Here is a 26697-nt window from a genome sequence, read left to right as displayed (position 1 = left end):
AAAAACACACATACATATATATATATATATATATATACACACACACACACACACACACACACACATACAGACACACACACACGCGCAGAAACGCGCACACACACACACACGTATCTCACCAGCATATCCTATTTATGTTTTGGTGGAAGTTAAGATCCCTTGAAAGGGTGTTTAGGGTGTTACTAATTTTGTGGATGTACCAAAGGTTGCATAGGGCTTGATACTTTGAGACTCTAAAGGCTAGACAGAGATCACCTCTCAAGTGTTTCCAGGAAACGAGAGACAGGTTTAAAGTGGTCTAGTTAGCTGAAGAAAAACATACCCTTGATTAGCTTGGTGAGGAAATGCTGCAGTCTCTCAAGTTGGGTCATATGTTTAGATAAGTACATAACAAAAAGGCCATTACACTCTATTATGTGCTTGATGAAGGAGGTATAGAGAGGGATGATGTGAAAGCTGTCTGCTGGTGATTAGTCTGGCTGAGTAAAATGACCTGAAAACAGATGCATGGCAACAATGGCAATCAAGGGATAGTTCAACATCACTGAAGGTGCCTAGGTCCATAATGACTGAGTCAACTTTTCAAAGGGGTTTCCCATCTATGTTGTAGGTGCATGGGTGTTCAGTTTTGTCATAGGACACAATACTGCATTTTTTTAGTATTCAATTTTATACAGTAGTCCAAGCACCAATTATTGGTGTGTGTTAGTCCTTCCTGGAGACTCTGGAAGTCAGATGGGAGTTTATGTTACTTCCACTTCTGCATTCATCTGCAAAGTTGATCTGCCACAGGCCCCTGATGTTAGCACTAACATCAGAAAAGTATATAATAAAAAGAGAGACAGCTGGTAACTACTCCAACAACTGGCTGCTTCTCATACTAACAGACTGGTTTCTGTCCATTAGCCAGTTTCTTCTCTAGCAGATACCAGAGTTTGATTAGCTTACCCATAATGCCAGAATGCAGGATGGTATCAAAGGCATCAGCTGGGTTTTATATGACCAGAATACAGAAGAGCTTGACACAGGATTACTGAGAGATGTAGTCTATATATAGATTTCAGCCAAGGCCTTAGATACAGCTAAAACAAAATTTTAAGGGCTGAAGCTAGGACACAGACTGAGAAAATGGACTGCTGAGATAATGCTTCTGCCCTGTCAGACCACCCTTTGACTACTGACTACAGTTCCGGAAGGGCAGCACTATGCAAAAAGCAGTCCAGAGCAGAACTGCCTGAAAAGCACTTAATGGGACGGAAAGGGCTATGACCAGATGCTAAAGAAGCAGAAGCTCATCTCAAAAACACTAAAAGAGCAATAGATATGTATAAATGCAATGTCGTCTTTCTGAACAAGAAGAGGGAAATGGTACAGGAAGAAGTTCTGGAGAGAGCAACTAATCCCTGGATCTGAAATATAACTTCCTCAAAGCAGGGCTATGTCACCATCGCGTGGGCCATCACAATGGACAGTGGGGAAAGGAAGCACTACGGCATTCAACTAAGCATGGAAAATGAAGTGAAATGGCAAGATGAAAAATAGGTAAAATGTCAAATGCATTTAAAGGGCAGACTGCTTGCCTCCTCCTACCATTAAGCTGATATAACGGTGTCAGTCTAATGTGTCAGTTTACTCAGATTTGTCATTGTCCCACAACATACACATTCTCAATATTTAGTACTCCACTTTCCTATACCTCAGGTAAAATCCTAAACATAATAAAAAAAACTCGAGTCTCAAATTTAAATGAGTCTCTGACCCCTACCTGCCTGTAACGTAACAAGTGGCTGGTCGTCCTGGAGTTCAACAGTGCAGTTAAGACCTGTCTGAGCAGAGACTGCACCTCCTTCTCAAGTGCCAAACACCACTCGGCAGGGCGGTGCTCCGTACATCTACTGCATGTGTATGCCACACTCTCAGGTAAGCTGGACAAGATCTCGTATTTTTCATCTGTTAATGGAAACAGAAAACATCTCAAAATGTTTACTATATGAAACAGGGCAATGACATCTGTTAAGAGCATTTCTGAATGAGACCTACATAGCACACATTTTCTCCGTTTTACAGTTAATGCAAAGTCATATCCACATTCATTGTATGTGCAAATGAGCTGAAAAACACTGACTACAACTCTAATATACACATACATGCATGTAAATGTATATGTACATACACACATGCATTTTGGAAAGCATTCAAAATTAAACTGACAAATGTGCAATAAATTCTGTTTTCTATTTTAAACCACTGGCATCTAAAACCAAAGATACCCTTTTACCACTTCCTATTTGCCTCTCGATTCAAAAAAGTGCAAAATTTACTTACTGACTGGCAAAGTTGTTCCCACTAGCCCAACCACTTCAATAGCAACACTAGCTTGTGCTCAACCGACTTAAGACAAGCAGTCATATTCACACCACACTCTATTTTAGATATACAATGGACACTCCCAGACATGGTAGTGAAACAGTGCAGTACAGAGTGAAGTAAGTGCCAAACGGCTCACAGATAGAAAGCAGAAAATCAAAATAGGGGAAGTTACCCTCACAAAGAGACCAGCCACCAGTGGAGTCCCCCAGAGTCCAGTGTTGGGACCTGTTATTCTGCATATACTTTTCTGAAATAAAGGCCAATACCAAAGAGCTCTGGCTGACTAAGTTTGCAGATAACTGCAAGCTAGGAATATTGAAATCCTAAATGACTTGGCCATCCTGCAGGAAGGTTTGTCCCAAATAAATAAATGGTGCCAAAATCATGGATGGAAGCTAACTTCCAAAAATGCATTACTGTACCCTTTGGAAAGTCATCTATCCCAGGGAGCTACCATATTAGCAGTATGTCCCTAAGAGTTGACACCGTTTGGGATTTGGGAACTTTTATGAACACTGACTTAACTTTTGACCAGCATGTGCCCATTCGTGTATTGCTGTAAGAAAGTTATTCTATATTTCACAGCCTATAAACAAAGGAATTGTGGCTAGCTCGAAAGCTGTCATTGCCCTCTTTACTCAGTCCACAGACCAATCATTGATAATAATGTCCCCTTGGCATACATCTGTCCATACACATGCAGCAACTGGGACGCCCACAGAGATAGTTTACTAAAAGCATACAAGGCCTGAACAACATGTGCAATGTGGATCGACTCAAAACAGTCACTATATTCTGTATTCTACAGACTGCTAAGGGGTGACCTGTGTCTGGCGTGCAAGGCATCCTCCATTCCAACAGTAATGGATTTACTGCAAATCAGTAAGTCAAATGACATCAGAATTACTTGGTCTAGGGATCTAAACCTCTTCTGTAACATCAATAAAACAAATAGTTTGGAGGGAGAGGTAAATCTTGCAGAGAATTCTGCTGCACTGGAACAGTTTACCTGTCCACATAAAACAAAGTTCCTCCCTGTACTTATTCAAGTGCAACTTGGATCTATGGATGAGAAATGGAAAATATACCACAGGACTGCCTCCTGTACTACCAATGGACAGAGGCAGCCCCTAAAATGCTTTATCCCATGCATAGGTCCCCTCAAATTACGTATAGTATGATCATAGTCATTCTCATTAGAGATAATATATAATTATCAACCATGGGATGGGGTAAGACCAACAGCTAAACAAATGGGATGGTTTAATTCAAGCACAAAAAGTGAAACTTTGTGTTTAAAATGGCCCACAAGAACAGCTAGCCTAGTACTTACCTATGAGAGGTGAGACGAGTGGCAGCAGCGCAGGTTGTTGCTCAGTACAATGACACAAAGTTCAGATAGTGCTTACTGGAGGGTATAGGTACTGCAGCATACTTTGAATCTTACATTATTATGATCAGCAAAAACAGTGTGTGTGTGTGTGTGTGTGTGTGTGTGTGTGTGTGTGTGTGTGTGTGTGTGTGTGTGTGTGTGTGTGTGTGTGGCATTAGACAGCTCCAAGCAGAAAGATGGACCAAGAATGCTGAATCAGACCATAGGAGTGAGCACAGTGAAAGTAGTTTGCCTCATTACTCAATCAAGTCCTCATTTTACACTTTGTGCTCTGTAACTGACTCAGTTCAAACATATTACACACACCTACCGGGCTGTTCTGTAGGATGGGTGGTTTACATCTGCTTGCCAGCACACCCACATGGGGGCATAGCTCTCAACCTCTTAGCACAAAAAATCTGAACAAAGCCTGACAGAATGGGGGAGAAAAAGGCCCAAAAAGTTACAGCTTTTAAACACCTCTCTTATAAACTTAGAAAGTTGCAAAAATAACAGGATTTGTCTTAGCATGCATTTTTCTGAAGGATATGAAGTCTGAAACACAAATGTGGAGCATATAGTGATTTCAGTCCTCAGATCATCCCAGTGATTTGCCAGAAAACCACAATTTTATGAGGAACAGACAAAAAATGAGTCAAAAATAGGGACATTCTGCAAAAATCTGGGCAGTTGAGAGGTATGCATAGGGGAGTACTTCAGATGATCACCCATATTCCAGACATATGGTAATACACAGACCTTTAGTAATGAACAGTTTGGCTGATTAGATCATGGTGCTCAGCAACATCCTACTAACCGCATCCCAGTAAGTGACCAGAATGAATTTCCACCCTCAAGACGGTTGGAGAGGATTAGGCAAAAAACTATTTGCCACAGAACAACCAATGGAGGTTTCAGGATTTTTGTACACCCACAACTGGCGACCGTGTCTGGCAGCCCAAACCCCATAACCAGAACCAATCACGATGGGGATACCAGAACAGGAGGAAGTAGCTACTCTTGTGGGTTAACATCTTGATTGAAGGGGCGCAATCTTTAACCACTAATACTTGTACTATTGTCTTAAACAAAGAAGAGGACTTTGAGGTGTATAAATTTTCTGACACACCTGTGGACATTTCAGTAATGGACTTTTTATCAAAAGGAATGACATTTGTATAGACATTTAACACTAATTTAGTACCAATATTAATGGACAAACTTACCTTAGGAAGTTTAACTTTAAATTAATACACAGTGAAACAGTAAAACACTAATAATGATAGTAATTTTAAAATAACAAGTGTACATAATCTACCACTTCACCCTGTGCTCCATTTATTTGAAAAGATTTGCGAGTTAGATATTAGAAGGATGCTGAATCATAATGGAAATAGGAAATCAAACTATTGCTCTAATTTGATTGAGTGCTGAATCATAATGGAAATAGGAAATCAAACTATTGTGCTAATTTAAATGAGGATGAAAGACTAGTGTTGAATTTCCTTAGAGATCAGCACATCAGAATTATGAAACCAGATAAGGGGAGGGTAGTCATTATGGATATACAGGACTTTAAAAGAATGGGAGAATTCTTAGAAACAGACACAAAAGTAGTAGTAATTAAGAATGAAATAAATGAGGCATACCAAAGGGTTTACAAGCAACTTAATGATATTTCATTGATCGTGTACCAATTTGGATTTATTTAACTACTAGAATATAGCTGTACCTGTCACACTAGTTATTTTCAGAATCCCCAAGACTCATAAAAAAACTTGGAAAAAACCCTATTCATCCTATATTGAATAGATGCAGTTCTATTACTTCTGTCTGTGCTAAATTTCTTGATGGTGAATTTACTAAAATGCGAGGGGGGGGGGTTGTAAGGATTCCAGCTTTCTGGAGCTAATGGATGAATTGGAATCTCATTCAGATGGCACCTTTTAACTACAGATGTGAAAGACCCTTACACAGTTATCCCCCAAGAAACTGGTATACGATGGGTGACTGAATGTTTACAAATGAACGGAGTCCCACAGGATACATTAAATTTATATGAAGAACTACAGGAACTGATATTGAGTTACAATTATATATTCTTTGAGGACAAGTATTTACAGGAAAAGTACAGTTTTGTACCTACCATAAATGTAGATGTTCGAGTGCTAATACAGCTGCAGTCATAACAGATGGGTTCTCCTGCCGTCAGGCGGGTCCTTGGTCGGCCGAATTCCAAAGTCTAGGTCCGGCGTCGGTTGTCGTCGCCTCTTCCCTGACGTCAGTGCGACAGGGGTATAAAAGAACCAGCCGACGCCATTTTCTTCAGTTTTTCTTGCCCCAGATGTCAGGTGCCCCCAGAAGGAAGGCAATACATAAAATTATGAAGTAATGCAATGCAATATAATCAAAAAACAGAAGTTGCAAGCAAATACACCATAAAAGAAAACCCCTAGAGGGGAAGGAGGGAGGGAAACCTGGAATGCAGCTGTATTAGCACTCGAACATCTACATTTATGGTAGGTACAAAACTGTACTATGTTCATCGTGCATACAGCTGCAGTCATAACAGATGGGTAGAATCCCAAAGCTAAGAAAGGGGTGGTAGGCACTAGGTGGAACTAGGAGGAGCCAAAATGCCCTGCAAGACTGCAGTGGCAAAGCCTGCTCTAGATTTGGAGTATAATGGTAGGTTGTAGTGTTTGGACAAGGTATGCACAGAACTCCAAGTGGCTGCTTTCAAAATATCCTTGGTAGGAACTCCTCTGAGGAAGGCTGCAGAGGTGGCTGTGGCCCTGGTAGAATGAGTTCTAATGCCTGTAGGAACAGTTTTGCCATGAAAGGAATAGCAAAAGCGTATGCAGTGGGCTATCCATTTTGAGATTGTCTGCTTGGAAATTGGCTTTCCTTGAGCTCCTACCGCATAGGCCACAAAGAGCTGTTCTGATTTTCTGAAAGGTTTTGTTCTGTCCAAATAATAACGCAGTTGCCTGTGGATGTCCAAGGAATGTAGTAATCTCTCCCCTTTGTTTTGAGGATTGGGATAAAAGGTAGGTAAATGTATGGCCTGATTTAAAGCTACCCTGGATACCACTTCAGGCATAAAGGACGGGTTGGTTCGTAAGGAAACTCTGTTCTGATGGAAGATGATAAGGCTGGACTGCCATGAGAGCCTGTAGTTCTGAAACTCTACGAGCTGAAGTGATAGCCAGAAGGAAAGCTGTTTTCCAGGACAAATATTGCAAATCTGATGAGGCAGCTGGCTCAAAGGAGGCAAAGTCAGTTTTTCCAGAATGAAATTTAGATCCCAAGCAGGTATTGGTTGTTTCCTTGGAGGTCTTAAATTCTTAGCCCCTCTGAGGAACTGTCTTAAAAGAGGGTGAGAGAATAAAGGAGGATCAGTGTTGTATTCTGCAGAAATGGCTGAGGCATGGATTTTGATGGAGGAGAACGAAAGTCCACTGCTTAGCAGTTCAGCCAAATATTGTAGTATTTGAGGTAAATTCAGTTTTCCAGGGTTCTGGCCCTTTTTCTCATTCCAGACACAAAAACGTTTCCATTTTGCGGAGTAAGCTTTTCTAGTTGATGGCCTTCTGGCCTCCAAAATGACATCCTGCACCTCCTTGGAGAATAGGGCCTGCTGTGATGCTAAGAAATCTTCCATGCGGCTAGATTGAGTGTTTTTAGCTGACTGTGAAGAGTTTTGAAGCTGTGCTGAGTCCGAAGAAGAGGCATTAGAGGCAGGGTCCATGGAGGGGAATGCGTCAGGCTCCTCAGGAGTGGGTACCAGTGTTGCCTTGGCCAGTCCGGAGCAATGAGGATCATCTTTGGTCTGTCTGCTCTGGTCTTCAATAGGACTTTGGACAACAGAGGAAGAGGAGGGAAAGCATACACTGTCATTGATGTCCAACTGAAAGAGAGAGAGCATCCACTCTCCAGGCCTTTGGATGGAAGGTCCTCAAGCAGAATTTTGTCAATTGATGATTTTTGTGGGAGGCAAAGAGATCTATGTCTGGCCTTCTCCATTCTTGGATTATTTCTGTAAAAACTTTTGGATGCAACATCCATTCATGTGGATCTGTCATATTCCTGCTTAGGTTGTCTGCCAGCGTGTTTTCCTTGCCTGGCAAGTACTGTGCTTGTAGTTCCATTTGTAAGTCCATGGCCATGTTCCAAAGTGATATGGCCAGTCTGCATAGGGATAGGAATGTGTTCCTCCCTGCTTGTTTATGTACCACATAACTGTGGTGTTGTCCGTTCTTATCAATAGTTGACCTGGTTGTAGAAGGTCCTTGAAAGCTATAATAGCATTTATTACTGCTAGCATTTCTTTTGATTGATGTGAAGGTGCTTTTCTTTTGGGACCATTTGGCCTGAATGCACCGTATGTCATGTGCGCCCCCCCAGGCGTAGTCCGAGGCGCCTGTTGTGATGACTTGATTTGCTTGAGGCTTGCTGAATGGAAGACCTGTGTTTGTTTGACATGCTTGAGCCCACCACAGAAATTCCTTTTGCAGACATGGAAGTAGTGGTATTATTGTTTCCAAACTGTGGCTGTGTTGAGACCATATGTTTTTTAGGTACCATTGTAGTTTTCTCATATGCAGCTTTGCACATGGGATTAGCAAGATGCAAGATGCCATGAATCCCAGAGCCTGCAGGATTTTCCTTGCAGTCAGCCTGGTGCAATTTGCCAGTGTTCTGAAATATTGAATTAGTTGCCCCTGCTTCTCTGGCGTGAAGTAGGCCATCTGGGTGTTTGTGTCCAAATTGGCACCCAGGAAAATTATATTCCGAGAGGGTATTAGCCTTGATTTCTTTGTTGACTGTGTATCCCAGAGAGTTTAATAACATTATTACATAAGCCAGATGTTTCAGAAGAATGTGCTTGCTGTCCGCTTGGATCAGGCAGTCGTCCAAATAAGGGTATATTTGTATCCCTTGAAGTCTGCAGTAGGCAATTACTGATGCCAGGCATTTCGTGAATACTCTGGGCGCAGTAGATAAGCCAAAGGGCAATGCAGAGAATTGATAATGGGTTGAACCTGCAAGAAATCTGAGGTATCTTCTGCAATTTTGTCTGATTGGGACATGCAGGTATGCCTCCTTGAGGTCCAATGTTACCAGCCAAGACTCCTTGCCCAGCATGGGAAGAAGTTGCTGTAGAGTGAGCATCTTGAATTTTGGTACGAGTAGGAATGTGTTTAGGATGGAAAGATCCAAAAGAGGTCTCCAATCTTTTCCCTTCCTTGGCACCAGAAATAGCCTGGAATAAAAACCTTGACCTTGTTCATGTGTAGGTACCTCTTGAATAGCTTTCATGTTTATAAGATCTGAAATTTGCTTTTGTGCCTCTGCCCTTTGATTGTGTGGCAGTTTTGGCATGCCTCTCATTTTTGGAAGGGTATGAAAATGGAATTTGTAGCCTCTGTTTATAATGTCCAGGATCCATTTGTACTTTGTGACAACATGCCAATTTTGTGAGAATAGTGCCAGCTTTCCACCTAAGGGGGCTGCCATTTGAGACCTGGTTGGCCTGCAAAGGGGAAAGTCATTGGGTTTGCTTTCTGAAAGATTGTGAGTTGTCCTCACCACCTCTTTGTGTAGGAGCTTGCCATTGTCTGCCTCTGTATGATCCTTGTGATTGTCCTCTGCCCCTCAGGCGCCTGTATCTGCCTCTTTGGGGTCTGTCCGTGGCAGGAAAGGACCAGTTTTTGGAAGGCCAATTTCTACTAAAATGTGGGGGTTGAACCTGCAGAAATTCTTTCACAGTATGCATTGATTTAGCTTTTTCCTCCATTTTCCGTAATACTTCCTCAGCATTTGCCCCAAATAGTACATCCTTTTGAAGAGGGGCGTCTAGTAATTTAGCTTTGACATGATCAGGCAAGGTTTGTTCCTTGAGCCATGCATGCCTGAGTATGACTGAGCCTGTAACAGCAGCTCTACATGAGGCCTCTAGAGCATCAAAACCACATTGTAAGGTATGTTTACCCACTTGTTCTGCACTATGCATCAAATCCTGCAACGCCTTCAAGTCTGGTTGTTCAGGTTGTGACATTTTACTTTTCAATTGAGATAACAGAAACTGTTGGTATTTTGGCATATGAAACTGACAGTTTAAGGCCCTCATGGTTAAGGTAGCCGAGGTATATACCTTTTTTCCCCCACTTTTCTAAGGATCTGGAATCTCTCTAGGAAGGCAATGGATTTTTGGCAGTGGAAGCCTTAACTCCCTTGGGTCCCTGTGAGATGGTTTCTAGGTCAGCAGCATGGCTTTTGTAAAGAAATTGGTGTGAGTCAGGAACCCTGTAGTACCTGTCAGGCTTAACTGGAGCTGGAGGTAGAGAGTCCAGGTTAAGGCAGGCCTCCGAGTAAACATCATCTAGGATGTCCAAGACAGGAGGTATAGCCAGAGGCCTGTGCTGGGGTAACAAAAGAAATTCCCTGAGCCTTTTCTTGGAATCTGAATAATCCTGGCCTTCCCAGTGGAAGTGTTCCCTTAAGGTATGCAAAGTTTCCCCAAATGAGAAATCCTCAGGGGGGGATACAGAAGGAATAGACTCCTCTGCATCAGAGTCTTCAAAAGGGGAGTAAGACTGTTCCTGATCATCAGAGTGTTCTGAAATAATGGAGCCCTGATCAGAGGAGGGGGAATCTTCCTCCACTCTGGGCCTTTTGTCCGGAGGTGGCTGAGAACCTCTGATTAGAGTAATTAAATCCTCAGCCATTTTAAGCATCTGTTTCTTAGACATGGGGCCTGGAGATGGGCCCTGTGTAACTGGTCTCTTAGGGTGCATGGATGCTTTAGACTTGGTGAAAGCCTTGATGGAGAAAGAAGAGGAAGGTCTGAAGACACCTTGAGTGGAGGTGGACCTGTCCACATTCTGTGTTTCAACGCCAAGAGTGGCTTCACTATCTGTAGTCGGGGTGTGGGCCGAGGAGCCTGCGACCTCGGGTACAGGAGACACCGCCAAAGATGTGTCGTCGGTAATCAGGGGCTACGTAGGCGCCTCACTGAGAACCAGACCACGTGTAGTCTGCTTTGGCGTGGTGTCGGTAGAGGCCGCGGACCTCGAGTGTCGGTCCTTGTCTTTGCGTTTTTTAGACAAAACCGGTGTCGGAGTATCCGACGACATGGTATAGTTAAATGCTTTCCCAAAAAAATGCTGGGCGAACTCCGGCCGACGCTTAATAGTGCGCTTGTTGAATGTAGCACAACAGTGACAGACCGAGACGTCGTGGTCTGGGCCTAAAAAAGGTATACAGAGGGAATGGAAATCCTTATGCGGTATTTGCTTCCCACAAGAAATACAATTATTAACTTTGTCTGACATCGGTCTGAAGCAAGAAAAGTTTCCCCAACGGGGTACTTAGCTTTTAAGAAGACTTCGGTTTTCCAAGTTTTTCGTAATCTCAGGAGCTGGCCGACCGGCACTTGCGAACTGCTTCTGCTTCGGGCACCGCGCGGCAAGAAAGACTGAAGAAAATGGCGTTGGCTGGTTCTTTTATACCCCTGTCGCACTGACGTCAGGGAAGAGGCGACAACAACCGACGCTGGACCTAGACTTTGGAATTCGGCCGACCGAGGACCCGCCTGACGGCAGGAGAACCCATCTGTTATGACTGCAGCTGTATGCACGATGAACATGTGAGATGGCTATGGGTTCTCCCTACGAAGCTGCATTCACAAATATGGTTATGGCATATTGGGAGTGCATGTATGTATTCAACAGTAGATTTAAGGGCCATTTATGATTTCATGTCCAGTTTTTGGATGACATTTGTATCATCTGGAATGGCCAGATGGAGGAGATACAGGAACTTATTTAGGTAACACTACTGACTTTTTAGAGTTTACGTATGAATACAACTTAGACAAAATTTCAGACTTGGAGGATGTTTTATCCGCAAAAGATAGACCCAATATCATATATATTTTCTGGATATATTGAAAAATTTTCTATAAACACCTTTCTCCACTTCACCAATGCTCATCCATACCACCAAAAGAGATAGAGAAGTTATGTACCTACCATAACTTTCCATGTTAGCTGTTCTTCATCTCGCCTTCCTTCTTGCTGGATGGGTTCGGAGATGATCCTCGGCTCTGACTCGGCCATTTACTGTAGCTTGAGAGCTCTTTACTGCGCGCGAGGCTACACCTTATCCGAGAATGCCCAGCGCCAGCTACCCAGACCTCGTTTGAGATAGCTTACGCTAGACATAATTTTGGAAGATAATCCATTAATAAACCTGGATATACAGTTAGGTCATGGTTTGGTTGAGAAGCAACTAATAAAACAAATTAGCCCGTGAAACCATTGAGAAACTCCTCTCAATCCTCAAGGAAGGGGGAAGGAGGGAGGGACACAAGAAGGAAGGCGAGATAAAGGACAACTAACATGGATCGTTATGGTAGGTACATAACTATTTTATGTTAAGCTGTCCAATCTCGCCTTCATTCTTGCTGGATGGGACGGCATTCCTAGCACCTCAATTCTGGGTGGCTCATTGAAACAGACTCTTCAGGACCGTGGAACCAAAGGAAGGTCTGCCCCGGGAGACCACATCTACTTTGTAATGAGAAATGAAAGTACGAGGATCTGCCCAAGTAGCTGCTGCATAAATTCAATCTATGGGCAGTCTAGATTGAAACGCCACTGAGGTAGCTACTGACCTGGTTGAATGATCTTTGGGTTTTGATGGAAGATCTTTTTGTCGCAAGTGGTAGGTATGGACTATGGTGTCCGATAACCATTTCGACAATGTTACTTTAGAACCTGGAAGGCCTTGTTTGTTATTAGCAAATGAAAGGAACAACTGATCTGATTTTTTTCATTTCTTTAGTTCTACGGAGACAGAAACGCAGTTGTCTATGGACATCCAATTGGTGTAATTTGTATTCTGCCTTGTTGGAATGATTGGGGAAAAAACAGTGAGTTCAATTGATTGATTCAAATTGTGGTCCGAACAAACTAAGTAGAAAAGATGGATTAGTTCTCAAAGAAACGCTGTCTTTGTGAAAAACTAGGTATGGAGGTCGAACGCATAATGCATGAAGTTCTGAAACCAGTCTGGCAGAAGTAATCGCAACTAAGAAAAGAGTTCTCCAAGAGAGAAACTTCAAAGAACATGATGCTGCTGGTTCAAAGGGTGGCAGTATCAAGGAGGCAAGAACCAGATTGAGATCCCAAGGTGGAACTGGCTCTTTCACGGGGGTTCTAAGTAGAGAGGTACCTCTCATGAAGGCCTTACAGAATTTGTGAGACATTATGCTGGAGTTAGACACTCCGACATGAAAATTTGAAATGGCAGCCAGTTGTACTCTGATGGTAGCAGTAGGTGCACCAGAAAGAAACAGTTCTGCTAGGAAATCCAAAATCTCATGTACAGGAGCTGTAAAAGGATCTAAATTCCTGGAATCTGCCCTGTAAGAGAATCTTTTCCAATTGCTAGCATAGACTTTCCTTGTATTTGCCTTATGGGAGGAAACAATAATCTCACGCACTGCTGGGGAAATCCTGGGAAGCCTGGCTAGGATTGGAAGTGGAGTAACCAAGCTGTGAGCTTGAGAGATTGTAGGGACTGATGTAGCCCGCCTAACTGATGAATCAAGAGTCCGGTACTGGGTCCAGAATCCAAGGTTGGGCTAGAAGGTAGGAGTGAAGGAACGGAAACCAAATCTGTCGAGGCCAACAGGGGGCAATGAGGATCATTTTGCAACCCAAAAATTTTGCTTTCTGAATGACTTTTGGAATTAGGGGAAAGGGGGGAAATGCATAAATGAGTCCCTGAGGCCAGTCGTGGACTAGAGCGTCCCTGCCAGTTTGACCTGGAGGAGGAACAAGGGAGAAGTAGCTGCTGCATTTGTTGTTGAGGGGAGAGGCAAAGAGATAGCAGCAAGGCTGGCCCCACTTGCAGAAAATAAGATCCACAATTTCCTGTTTCAGAGACCACTCGAGAGGCATTAGGATAGCCCTGCTGAGCCTGTCTGCTATTACGTTGGATGTTCCAAGGATATGCATTACTGTCAGAAAACGTTGGGAGGAAATTGCCCATTGCCACAGTATGAGGGCCTCTCGGCACGAGGGGTAAGAACTGGTTCCGTCCTGTTTGTTGATGTACCAAACCACTGACATATTGTCCTCTGTATTGCAATAGTCCTGGCAGGGAGAGAGTCTTGAAAGAGCTTGCAACGCTAGCAGCAACGCTCTCATAACCAGAACGTTGATGTGCAAGTGGTACTCATGAGGTTGCCAAGTGCCTTGGACTGTCTTTCCTAGATAATGCCCCCCACCCTATCAGGGAAGCGTCCATGCTCACTGTGACCACCAGATGGGATTCCATGAAAGGTCTGCCCTGAGTAACTAGTGGGGAGACCATCCACCAGGAAAGGTGTCTTTTGCAAGATTCCGTAATTAGCATCATGTGAGACATGGGTAATTCCTAGAAGGTCTATTGTGTGAAAAGAAGCCACTGAAAGATTCTCATGTGAAAGCGTGCTAAGGGAACTAGAAGAATGGCTGCTGCCATGGACCCTAGAGCTTGAAGAACATACTTTACTTGAATTCTTTTGCTCCTCAGGAGAATTGACACCTGTTTTCGAATAATGGAAACTCTTTCCTGACGCAATTTTGCAATCATTTTTCTTGCGTTTAGCTCTGCTCCTATGTATGTAATAGACTGATGGGGCAACAAGGCAGATTTTTCGAAGTTTATCGTGATGCCTAGTTGAGCACAGGATGTGATGGTGTAATCTCGTGCTTCTATAAGTGGTTGCCTGGTGGTAGCAGTGAGGAGCCAGTCGTCCAGATAAGGAAACACCTGAAGTCTCAGGTGAGCAGTGACTACTGCCATTAACACCCTGGGGGCTGTGGTGAGACCAAAGGGCAGAGCCCTGAATTGGTAATGACTGGCTCCTAGCCGGAAGCGTAGAAATCTCCTGGACCATCTGTCCATTTTTATATGATAGTATGCGTCCTAAAGATCTATGGAGCACATCCAATTGTTCTGACCCAAAAAGGGGAGAATGGACTGCAGTGTTACCATCCAGAACTTTTCTTTTTGTACAGATTTGTTTAACCTGCTGAGATCCAGAATTGGTCTCCAGTCCTCTGTCTTTTGGGGCACTAAAAAGAATCTTGAGTAAGTTCCGGATCCTACTTGGTCTGCGGGGACTTCCTGGATGGCTCTTTTGTCTAGCAGTCTTGAAACTTCTGTGACTGCCTGATCCCTTAGATTGGGTGGAACATCTGGGATGGACTTTTTTGAAACACAAGGGGGTTGATGAAAGGTAATCTTGTAACCTCCGAATATAATGGCTAGTACCCATTTGTCTTTTGTAATATTTTGCCAGACGGTTGGGTACAATGAAAGCCTTCCCCCGACTGCCTCCAGAGTTTAGCAGTCAGGCATACCTTAAGGGATGTTGATAGGGTTTGGAAGAGAACGCATCTCTGCCACCCTGATTTTGCGGACCCCCTCTGCCACAAGGGCGGCGTCTGCCATTGTTATTGTTTCCCCCTCTGCCCCTGGGGGAAAATTCACCACGTGCATCAGGCAAGGGTCCCTGGGATTTTTGAAACCACATCTTTCCACCCTTCTGACCTTTTGGGCATGGTCTGGTAGGAGTGGAAAAACGGACTCCGACATCAGACAGCGTCTTGCCTTCCTGCTGGCACCTGGCAAGAGAGGAGCCATTGAAGGGGGTACTGATGAAGGACACTCTGAAAAGTTCTGCAAACTGACACAGCCGCAGCCAAAAATGTCTCCTAAGAGCTACTCCTATTCCCGCAGCTCTACTTGCTCCATCGGTTGCGTATGAAATAAGCCTCATGGAGGAGTTAACTACTAAATTAAAGAGTCGCAAGCTGGGTAGCTACCTTGGCTGAAGCTCCATCAGCTGTAGGATCTTGTAGGGTCTCTCCAAGCTCTTTTAGGAGATCTCTCAGAAGCCTAGTAAAATGGGAAAGATAATTCAGGGACCTAAGGGAGAAGGTCGCTGAAGAAAACATTCACTTCCCATATCTGTCCATCGTACAAGAGTCTTTATTTGGTGGATGGAACGATGAGGAGGTTTCAGCTAACTCTCTCTTTGTGGTTGCTGCTACCACCATGCCATCAACGGGGACCCCTTTAGTTAAAAATTGTTTGTCTTGGGGAGCTGTGATAAAATTAGTGGGTCTCCTCGGGACAGGTTCCATGGAATCTGGAGCTGACCAAACCTTTCGAGACACTACAGACATGAGTGGATCAAAAGGTGGAGACACCCAGGAGGTGGAAGGTCGGGAACCAAATGCACCCAGATATACAGACTCATCCTCGGAGGGGGCTAAGGAAGTCCAACTACGCCTTTGCCTGACAATCTCAAGGATGTCCAAAAAGGAAATATGTTCGATTCATCCAGGTCTGTATCTGAGGTGACAGACTCAGGGGAGTCTAGGTGCTTCCTCTTGCACTTCTTCCGGGGAGCCTGCCCTAAATGCTCTGGGGAGGCTTCAGAAGAAGAGGGTTCACCCAATGGGGTGTCCTGGGGCATAGGTTTCCTACGCTTTGGGGCTGGAGAAGGAGCAGAGGTCGTCACAGGCACTGAGGGGGACGGAGCCGATGGAAACGATAGTGGAGCCGTCTGTGGGGACAGCACTCTCCGCATGACCTCGAAGGTGCCACGGTCTCGATACAAGGAGGGCTCCAGCTCCAAAGAGACCGGAACACCACCCTGCGCCAAGGGTGATGGCTCCGAGGCCGATGTGGGAGCTGAGCTCAACTGAGCCGAACTCCGAGAGGGAGAGCGGGGTCAGACAAGGGTCCGATGCCACTTCCCCCTTTGGAGCCGACGAGCGAACTTCGGCGACCAGATACCTCGATGGGTAGAAGAATCGAGGTAATTGGAGCCAGAGTCGGAGCTGATGAGGATGTCATCGGAGCTGAAGGAACCACTATCGGAGCGTCCATGGACTCCGGCTCTGAACTAAGTATAGTCGGAGGAGGAATCGAAATCAAAGCGGATGGAGCCGAAGCTTGTTGAGGTGGGCTCGAAAGCATTTTAGCAAGGGCCTGTGACTTAAGCAACCTACTGACCACTCTCGCCACATCACGATTAAATAATTTCGAGGATCGAGAGGAGTGGGAAGATGAGCGATGACTGGATTTGCTTTGGAGTAATGGTGATTGTGGCACCAAGTGAATCGGTTCCAAAGAAGGAGGCCTAGCTCTCTTGTGGCTCCGAGACGGCTCCGAGGTAACAGTTGGAACCGACGGTGGGGTAGTCTTGTCGGTGCCAGCCGGCACCAACACACTTGATTTGTCAAGCTCACAGGTCGGTTCTGAACATGGAGCGGACAGCTTGACTGGTTTCAAATGTTTCATTGGCTAAGATGCTTTAGCCGGAGAATCCTGTTTTAATAATCCATGGAGGATAAGCTTGTTTTTCCACTCCTGCAGGACCCTTGGACTAAAGGCATCACAAACAGCATAAGAGTCCTGCAGGTGCAAAGCCCCCAAGCAATAAACATAACTAGTGTGCCCATCTGTCACAGAAACCTTCTGAAAGCACGAGTCACACTTTTTGAACCCTGAGGTTTTAACTTCCTTAGACATACTACAATAATAAAAATTATATTGATAAAACCTTAAAAGGAGAGCCTCTAACTTAAACAGTTGTCCTTAAAGGGGGGGGGGGGACTCCCTTATTTAAATGAGTTTGGGAAACAACAGAAGACCTAGCGACTAAGGAGCAACAGCCAACACAAAAACACAGCAAAGGCAAGATAAGGGGTTTAGGACAAATAACTGACGGACTACTATAGAAAGGTGAAGAAAATACTACTTTTCAAGTAAATTACTGAATTTTAAGAAGAGAAAAAAGTTATACTAAGCTTGAGTCAGTATCGACGCAACCTCGCAGCTGAAGTGGCAAACGAGATCTGGGTAGCTGGCGCTGGACATTTTGGGATAAGGGGTAGCCTCGAGCTAGTAAGGCGCTCTCGAGCTATAGTAAATGGGCAAGTCGGAGCCGAGGATTGGCTCCGAACCCATCTAGCAAGAACAAAGGCTATCTGTTGTTACGGGACAGTTAGGATAGCCAGAAAGATATCCCTCAATAATCAACTCCAGGAGGAATGTAACCTATTGACTTGAAATGTTTAATAAAAGGGCATACGCAGCAGATCTTTTGGATGAACTAGTAGAAGTGCAAATTAAAAGATGTAGTGGGTATTTTAAACAAATTTTGAGCAAAGAATACAAATGACGACACCAATAATGGCACACTACTGGCAGATCAGACTAAATTTTAAAGCAACCTATTATTGAGGGGCGTAATAAGTTTGGAACAGCTTTTATGACCACATACAACTATGACTCCGGAATCTTGAAGTGGATATTTTATAAAAATTCACAAAACAGGGGACCAACCGATAGTTTTTCAGGGGGGGGGGGGTCTAACCTTAAGGACTTATTAGAAAAGGCAAAAATAAACAGGAGACCCCCATTGCCAGAAATGTGGATTCTGTAATTATTGTAAACTTGTCTATACAAGCAATTCCTTCAATATTAGGGGTTTGGAGTATAAACTTCAGGATAAATTCAACTAAGAATCTAAGGGAGTAGTCTACATTGCCCAATGCACTGACTGCCCGAGCTTTTATGTGGGTAAAATGGAAGATAAATTGAGGGAACCCTCCCCTTCCTTGACACCGGGAGGCCTCTGAACAGAATATTCCTAAACTGGGAGTTTGATCGGAGAAGGAGTGATTGCGACAAAGGCAGACTACATGCCCCCAGCCCCGAAGGGGGAAGGGGCAGGCAAGACTCCCATCTGAATCTGTGTGCGGATAAACATCCACATCATTCTGTCCACCTTGGCTTCAGAGAGGCTGCGCGTGGACCTAGACGAGGAAGCCACAGACACCAGTCTCGAGAGATGGTGGGGTGAAGCTGATGACAGTGAATGGACCCAAGACACCTCTGGCTCTAGAGAAAAATAAGGGGAGCAGAGCCAGGGAGAACCCGCTAAGGCAGCTGGGCGGGATTTGGCCAAGGGGCTCCATCGAGGCAGAGTGGTCAGGAGACAGTTTCCTCGGTCGTCTCGGTCCTTGCTTTTCTGCTTCTCTCCATTCCCGGTCCTCTTAGTGAGAGATCGAGTCCCAGAGGCTGGGACAGAGAAACCAGAAGAGTCGACAGAAGCCGTTGAAGCAGCCGGTGCATCTGCCGGATGAGGGAGGAAACCCTTAAGGATGAGATTGTTCCTCCTGTCGATCAATGCACGGGGATTGAGCCCCACGCAGATCGAACTGGAGGACTCAAGGTGAGCTACCCCTAAACAGACTACACACATTATGTCGCCATCAGATGGGGAAAGCTTGTAGCCACACTCCATGCACTTTCTAAAAGCCAGGTTTGGGTGTCTCAGCCATAAGGGAAGAGCACGAAACCCAAACTCACACACACACACACACACACACACACACACACACACACACACACACACACAAGGTCTGAAAAAGGGAAAATAAAGCGGGGAAAGTTTTTTTTTTGGAAATACCTGAAGCCTGAGTGCTAAGTCAGAAAGATGAAAAGGGTGATAGGAAAGTGTGAAGATAACAGTTATGTACTCACCATAAAGTTAGATGTATGTGGTCCATCTCGCCTACATTCATTACTGACCGGTTCGGAGCAGAGAATTGGCTCCGACTCGGCCGCTATAACTAGCACGAAGTCTCTAATTGGCTGGGCTAAGCCTGTATCCCAGGATGCACCATGCCCAAACCCCCAGATCTTGTTTGCCACAATATAATCATTACACATACATAACCCCACAGGAACACACAGCAAGAAGAGAGAAAAAATAATATACTCAGAAGGGTCTAAGAATATAAATTTCCTCCAAGTCCACCAGGAAGGGGGAAGGTGGGTGGGTACGTAAGAATTAGGCGAGATGGACCACATACATCTAACGTTATGGTGAGTACATAACTAATTGATGTAATGTGGTCCTATCTCGCCTACATTCATTACTGACGGGACAGCGTCCCTAGCACCTATATCCTGGGAGGCTCATGGGAAAACACTCCTGAGCATCGTGGAACCAAAGGAAGCCCGGCCTCTAGAAGCCACGTCCAGGTTATAATGAGCAATAAAGGTGTGTGGGGAAGCCCAGGTGGCTGCCGCACAGATTTCATCCAAAGACAGCCTAGCATGAAAAGCCACTGAGGTAGCCATAGCCCTGGTAGAATGCACCTTAACTGGGAAAGGTAGATCTCTATCTGCCGATGTGTAAATAAATGAGATACAGTCCTTAATCCACATTGCAATAGTGCCTTTGGTCACAGGGCTACCAATCCTGATCTCTGAAAAGGACACAAACAACTGATCTGATTTCCTCTCTTGTTTTGTCCTGTGCAAATAAAACCTCAGTTGTCTATGTACATCCAATTGGTGAAATTTGAATTCTGCCTTGTTTGAAAAGTGTGGGAAAAACACCGGTAGCTCAATGGATTGGTGAAGACAGAAGGTAGAAGAAACCTTAGGAAGAAAGGAAGGGTTGAGTCTCAAGGATACTCTATCCTTATGAAAAATCAAATAAGGAGGTTTAACAGAAAGGGCTTGAAGCTCTGATACCCTTCTGGCTGAAGTAATGGCCACCAGAAAGGCTGTCTTCCACGACAAATATTTTAATTCACAAGTGGCTGCAGGCTCAAAGGAAGAAGAAGTTATGGCTCTAAGCACCAAGTTTAAATCCCATGGCAAAACTGGCTGTGAAACTGGGGGACAAAGTAACCAGGCTCCTTTTAGGAATGCTTTACACAGTTTATGGCCCATGTGGGAAGGCTCATATGAAACGTGAAAATTAAAAATTGCCGCAAGCTGTACCTTAACAGTGGAGGCAGCGGAACCTTGGCTGAAACGAGTAGCCAAAAATTCTAAAACTGCCATCACAGGGGCTGTGAAGGGATCTAGGTTATGTGACTGGGCCCAGATAGCAAATCTTTTCCATTTACTGGAGTATATCTTCTTAGTGGAAGGTTTGTGGGAAGAAGACAGGATATGTACCACTTCTGGTGTAAAGGAAAGCTGTCTGACTAAGGACGGAAGTGGAGAAGCCAGGCAGTGAGCTTGAGGGTTCGCAGGGATGGGTGGAACTGCCCTGACAGATGATTCAATAGGTCTGGAACTGGGTCCAGAATCCAAGGACCGTCCATAGTACATCTCCGGAGAAAAGGGAACCAAGCTTGACGGGGCCAGTGTGGTGCAATCAAGATCATTTTGCTTCCCAAGGAAATTGCCTTCTGAATCACTCTTGGCAGCAGAGGAAACGGAGGGAAGGTATAGAGCAGACCGGGGGGCCAATCGTGGACTAGAGCGTCCCTGGGTGACTCCCCCTGAGGTGGGATCAGAGTGAAGTAATTGCTGCACTTGGCATTGAGGGGACTGGCAAATAGGTTGCAGCAAGGTAGACCCCACCTGGAGAAGATCTGAGCTGCAACTCGATCGTTCAGGGACCACTCGTGAGACATCAGAATAGCTCTGCTTAGCCTGTCTGCTATCACACTGGACTTCCCCAGAATATGCGTTGCCACTAGAAAAAGTTGGGAAGACACCGCCCAATTCCACACTCTCATAGCCTCTCTGCAAAGGGGATAGGACTTGGTTCCCCCCTGTTTGTTCAGGTACCATACGAATGACATGTTGTCGGAAAGAATTGAGATAGTGCCCTTGGGAAGAGAGCTGTGAAGTGCTTGCAATGCTAGTAGCACCGCTCTCATCTTCAGAACATTTATATGCAAGTGTAGCTCGTGTTCCTGCCACATGCCTTGGACCGTTCTGCCCAGATAATGCCCCCCCCACCCTGTCTGGGAGGCGTCCGTGGTCACTGTGGCAGTAGGGGGCGGAGGATTCAGGGATCTCCCTGTGTTCAGATTGGGTGAATGAAGCCACCAACACAGATCCTGTCGGCAATGTTCCGTTATAAGAATCAGATGAGACAGAGGGAGCTCTTGAAAGGACCACTGGACCGAAAGAAGCCACTGTAGTGTCCGCATATGTAGCTTGGCCAGGGGTACTAGTAGGATGGTGGCCGCCATGGAACCTAGCAACTGAAGAACTAGTCTGGCTTGGACCTTTTTCAGAGGTAATAAGGCCAAAACTTGAGCCTGTAGCACTTTTATTCTTTCTGTAGGAAGGAAAGCCCTCATTTCTGCGGAATCTAGCTCTGCGCCGATAAATGCAACACGTTGTGATGGCAGCAAGACAGATTTTTGCCAGTTGAAAGTAATCCCTAGGAGTTGACCTAAGTTGATGGTGGCCTCCGTGGCTCGAACAAGTAGATGCCTGGTGGGGGTGGTGAGAAGCCAGTCGTCTAGGTAAGGAAACACCTGGAATCCTAGACGTCTCAGGTGAGCAGTCACCACTGCCAGACATTTGGTAAACACCCTGGGGGGCTGTGGTGAGACCAAAGGGCAGAGCTCGAAATTGGAAATGACTGGCTCCCAGCCAGAAGAGTAAGTGATTCCTGGAGGCCTTGTTTATCTTGATGTGATAATAGGCGTCCTTGAGATCGATGGAGCACATCCATACTCCTTTTTCCAACAAGGGAAAAATGGTTTGAAGAGTGACCATTCGGAACTTGGACTTCTTGACGAAACGGTTTAAACGGCTGAGATCCAGGATAGGCCTCAAGTCCCCTGTTCTTTTGGGCACCAAAAATAACCTTGAGTAAGTTCCTGATCCGATCTGGTCTGAGGGGACTGGTTGGATGACTCCTTTTTCCAGCAGCTTTGAGACTTCTAACACTGCTTGGTCCCTTTGACTGGGTGGAACGTCTGGGACTCTCTTGGGTGGCGGAGGGGGTGAGATAAAGGGAATGGTGTAACCTCCGGCAATAATTTGAAGCACCCAACGATCCTGAGTGATGTATTCCCAAGCTTGCAGATGCTTCGAGAAACGACCCCCGACTGGCTCCGGAGAGGCACAGTCGGGCAGTCCCTCAGGGACGTTGGTAGGAGGAACCACAAAAGGACTCGCGGTCTCCTGAGTTGCAGGGGCCTCCCTCACCCCTAGGGCGACGTCTTCCAGAGTAATTCCCCCCTCCTCTGCCTCAGGAGGGGGGGGGGTCACCATGATGGTCAGGATAAAACTTCTGAGACTTCCTGAACGACATCTTTCCTCCCCTCTGTGCCTTGGGATAAGGTCTAGAGGGAAGCGAAAAACGGGCCCCAACGGCAGACAAAGTCTTACCCTCTTGCTCACATCTGGTGAGAGTGTCTTTCACTTTGGGTCCAAAGAGGGAGGACCCTTCAAAGGGAGCGTCCATGAAGGAAGACGAAGGCCTCCGCGAAGTGACACAGGCGCATCCAGGCTTGCCTCCTGAGGGCTATGCCTGAGCTAGCTGCCCTAACCGCCCCCTCGGCTGCATAGGATATGAGCCTCATGGACGAGTTAACAATAGAAGACAGGGTAGACAGCAGGGTGTTGACAGTCTGGTTCACAGCCTCAGGCAAGTTACCCAACAGAGTATCTCCCAACTCCTTGAGGAGATCTCTTTGGAGCCTCGTAAAATGACACAGATAATTCAGCGACTGCAAAGTTAAGGTCGCTGAGGACAGGGTACGCTTTCCATACCGATCCATACTCCTAGACTCCTTGTTAGGAGGATGAATGGAAGCAGAAGTCTCTGCAACTTCTTGCTGAGTGGCAGACGCCACCACCATGGCATCTACAGGAACTCCTTTCGTCAAAAATTCTTTCCCAGGAGGCGCAGACAAAAACTTGTTAGGGCGGCTGGGAACCGGTTCCATGGAGTCAGGGTGTCCCCACACCCTTCGACAAATAAAGTCCAACAGTTCATCGAAGGGGGGAGACATCCAGGAGGCAGAAGGTCGGGCTCCGAAGGCCTTGAGGAAGACCGACTCCTCCTCAGAGGGGGTTTTGGAGGGCCAGTCGCCTCTATGTCTCAAAATCTCCAGGATGCCGGAGAATGAGACATCGTTGGAGGACGACTTTGGGGACCCCTCTGCATCATCGAGGTCGGCGTCTGAGGTGACAGACTCATCTGGGGAGTCTATGTGCTTCCTCTTACACAGCTTCTTTCTGGGAGGCTCTTCAGACAAGGACTCTGAAGGGCCCTCAGAAAGCAGGGGACCACGCATGGGGGTATCCTCAGGCCTTCGAGCCCCGCTGCCTGCAGATAGGGGGGCATCAGAGGCTCTAGTCGCAGTGTCCAGGAAAGGAGTGGTTGACTCGAGTGATGTCACTGAAGACATAGTCAGTACGTTCCTCATGGACTCGAAGACGGGACCACCTGAATCCGAGAAGCAACCAGTCTCCGAGACCACGATTGGAACAGGGGTTCCCCCAGCCGAAACACCATGAGGGAGGCTCTGAGCCGATGACTGGAGCCCCGATGTATCCCCCTTGGGTCCGAACGACGAAACCAGAGTGCCGAAACCATCAGATGGGACCGAAAGGGTTGGAGCCGAGGTCGGAGCCGAAAAACTCAAAGGGGATTTCGGAGCCGACCCAAGGACCTCACTCGACTCAGAACACTCCGGCTCCGACACAGAGGTGGTCGGAGGAGGAATTATCGGAACTGACACAAGGACAGGCTCCGGAGCCGACTGGGCTGGAACCGAGAATAATTTCGTTAACACTGGTGACTGGAGGAGCCTCTGCACCACCCTATCCAAATCCGAATCAGACAACCTGGAGGACTTGGAGGACACAGAAGGGGGTCGAGAAGTCTTCTCTAAAGGATCCAATGCGAAGCTAGGAGAATGGCTCCGAATTGGTTCCAAGACAACTGGAGCCGAGGTCAGCTCCAACACAACAGAAACCTCCTTCAGCGCCGAAGGCAGTGGAACCGAGGAAGCAGTCTTCAGTACCGACAGCATCTCCTGCAGCTCCGAGACCAATGGAGCCGAGGAAGGTGAAACAGTCTTCGATCTTTTCTCCGATGGCTCCGACGAACTGGACGGAGCCGGAGATCTCTTTTTTGTTTTAGATTCCCCGCTAGGGGGAGAAGACGCCAAAGCTTCTTCCAAGGCAGGTTTTAACAGGCCCTTGAGAATCAACTTATTTTTTCTCTCTTGCAAGACCCTGGAACTAAACGAATGACACACATTGCAGGACTCTTGCAAGTGTATAGCGCCCAAACAGTATACACAGATGGCATGGCCATCAGTTAAAGACATCTTATACGAACATTTAGCACACTTTTTGAACCCAGAAGGCCTATGTTCCTTCTGATCTTTGCCTGACATTTGTAAAGCAACAGAAAAATGACACCAACACGAAGGGAGGAGAAGGGAATCTAACTGAAACGCCCCTAAAAAAAAAACAAGGAGACACAACGAACAGGGCTAACGCCTTCTAACTTAAACGGGCCTAGCATGCCAAACACAAGTACACTACAACTACAATTATCAAAAAGGTCAGAAAAAACACCCAGACACAAAACGTAGCTATTAAAATAGCTTTTGGTTGGAAAATATTCCACAGAAAACTAAGTAAATAGTTCAATAAAGTACTTAGCCACAGCCAAGTTCGAGACCACGTCTTCATTCAACGAGCAGCAAAAGAGATCTGGGGATTTGGGCGTGGTGCATCCTGGGATACAGGCTTAGTCAAGCTAATTAGAGACTTCGTGCTAGTTATAGCGGCCAAGTCGGAGCCGAGCCCGTCAGTAATGAATGTAGGTGAGATAGGACCACATTACATCTAGTTAGAAGAGAGGAAAAAACTGCAACTTGCCCAAAAAAAAAAAGATGCTTGGAGCCCGAACCATGATCCGAACGTTAGCATGGTAAATGAGATCTGAAGGGAGGAGGAAGACAGGGGCATTATGGGAGGGGGAGGAGCTTGGATCAGACGCAGGAAATGCTGCCGATTAGGATCCATGCCGGATCAGAGTCCCACAGGTTGAAGAGCAATTGAAGACAACTTCAGATCTATACATTTTTATCCATATTCTAAAGTTATATTTATGGAATCAGTATTTATTCCTGTTTTTATATATATCCTTTTTATTACATGAATTAAATGATCCATTTTATATTACATTTACACGTGTTTAGATACCATCTACTATGACAGCCACTGAGTTTAAATACATAGGACAGCTAAGCAGTCAATTTTAAATTTATGTTACATATTTCTTGTTTAGTAGCAGCTTTAAAGGTCATGCTTCTAAGGACTTCCATTTTTATAATTTTTTTACATATTTGCTTTGAGTGATAAATATATTTAATTACATGGATTATTTTTTAACAATGAAGAAAAATGTCTGCTTTTCTGAATGTAAGAAACTGAGGTGGGTGTTGTCTGTTTGAAACAATCAGGACTCTCATTGAGGGTATTTAAATGTGTCTCTTAGTGAATTACATTAAGTTGTTCACTATGTAGGTGGATGAAATGAGAAGTTATGTACCTACCATAACGTTCCATGTTAGTTGTCTTCTCTCGCCTTCTTTCTTGCTAGATGGGTTCGGAGCCGATCCTCGGCTCCGACTCGGCCACTTACTAAAGCTCGAGAGCTAATTTTACCGGCTCGAGGCAACCCTATATCCCATGATGCTAGGCGATAACTACCCAGATCTTGTTTGGTAGCTAAGGAAAAATTATGCAATACAGTCCTCCAACTGGAGAGGAGGAGGAAAAGGGGAATAATCCCGCCAAAGAGACCAATCTAATCTAGTGACACTAGTAAGCTATTTAGCTGGAAATGCTAGATCAGGACTCTTCAAGGAAGAGGAACAATCTTCTCGGTCTGTCCAGGCTATGGGGATGGTGGGCGGGACGCAAGAAAGAAGGCGAGAGAAGACAACTAACATGGAACGTTATGGTAGGTATATAACTTCTCAATGTTAAGTTGTCAATCTCGCCTTCATTCTTGCTGGATGGGACCGCGTGCCTAGCACCTTTATCCTGGGTGGCTCAATGGAACAGACTCTTGAGAA

The 26697-nt window shown here is 45.5% G+C and overlaps 1 protein-coding gene across 5 annotated transcripts in view; it reads right to left on the bottom strand.

Annotated features, from left to right (window-relative positions):
- KMT2A (lysine methyltransferase 2A) overlaps positions 1 to 26697 on the bottom strand; it is a 3231120-nt gene that overhangs the window by 1477131 nt on the left and 1727292 nt on the right. For all 5 annotated transcript variants that reach the window (XM_044080894.1, XM_044080898.1, XM_044080897.1 and 2 more), the window contains exon 15: positions 1766 to 1950. In XM_044080894.1, the coding sequence (XP_043936829.1) occupies positions 1766 to 1950 (185 nt within the window). The remainder of the gene's footprint in view (positions 1 to 1765; positions 1951 to 26697) is intronic.

The sequence above is a fragment of the Protopterus annectens genome, chromosome 8.part0, assembly GCF_019279795.1.
Source record: "Protopterus annectens isolate FY-2018-M chromosome 8.part0, PAN1.0, whole genome shotgun sequence".
In the NCBI taxonomy this organism is placed as follows: Eukaryota; Metazoa; Chordata; order Ceratodontiformes; family Protopteridae; genus Protopterus; species Protopterus annectens.
Note: the sequence above shows the minus strand (reverse complement) of the source record. Positions and strands in the feature narration are given on the sequence as shown.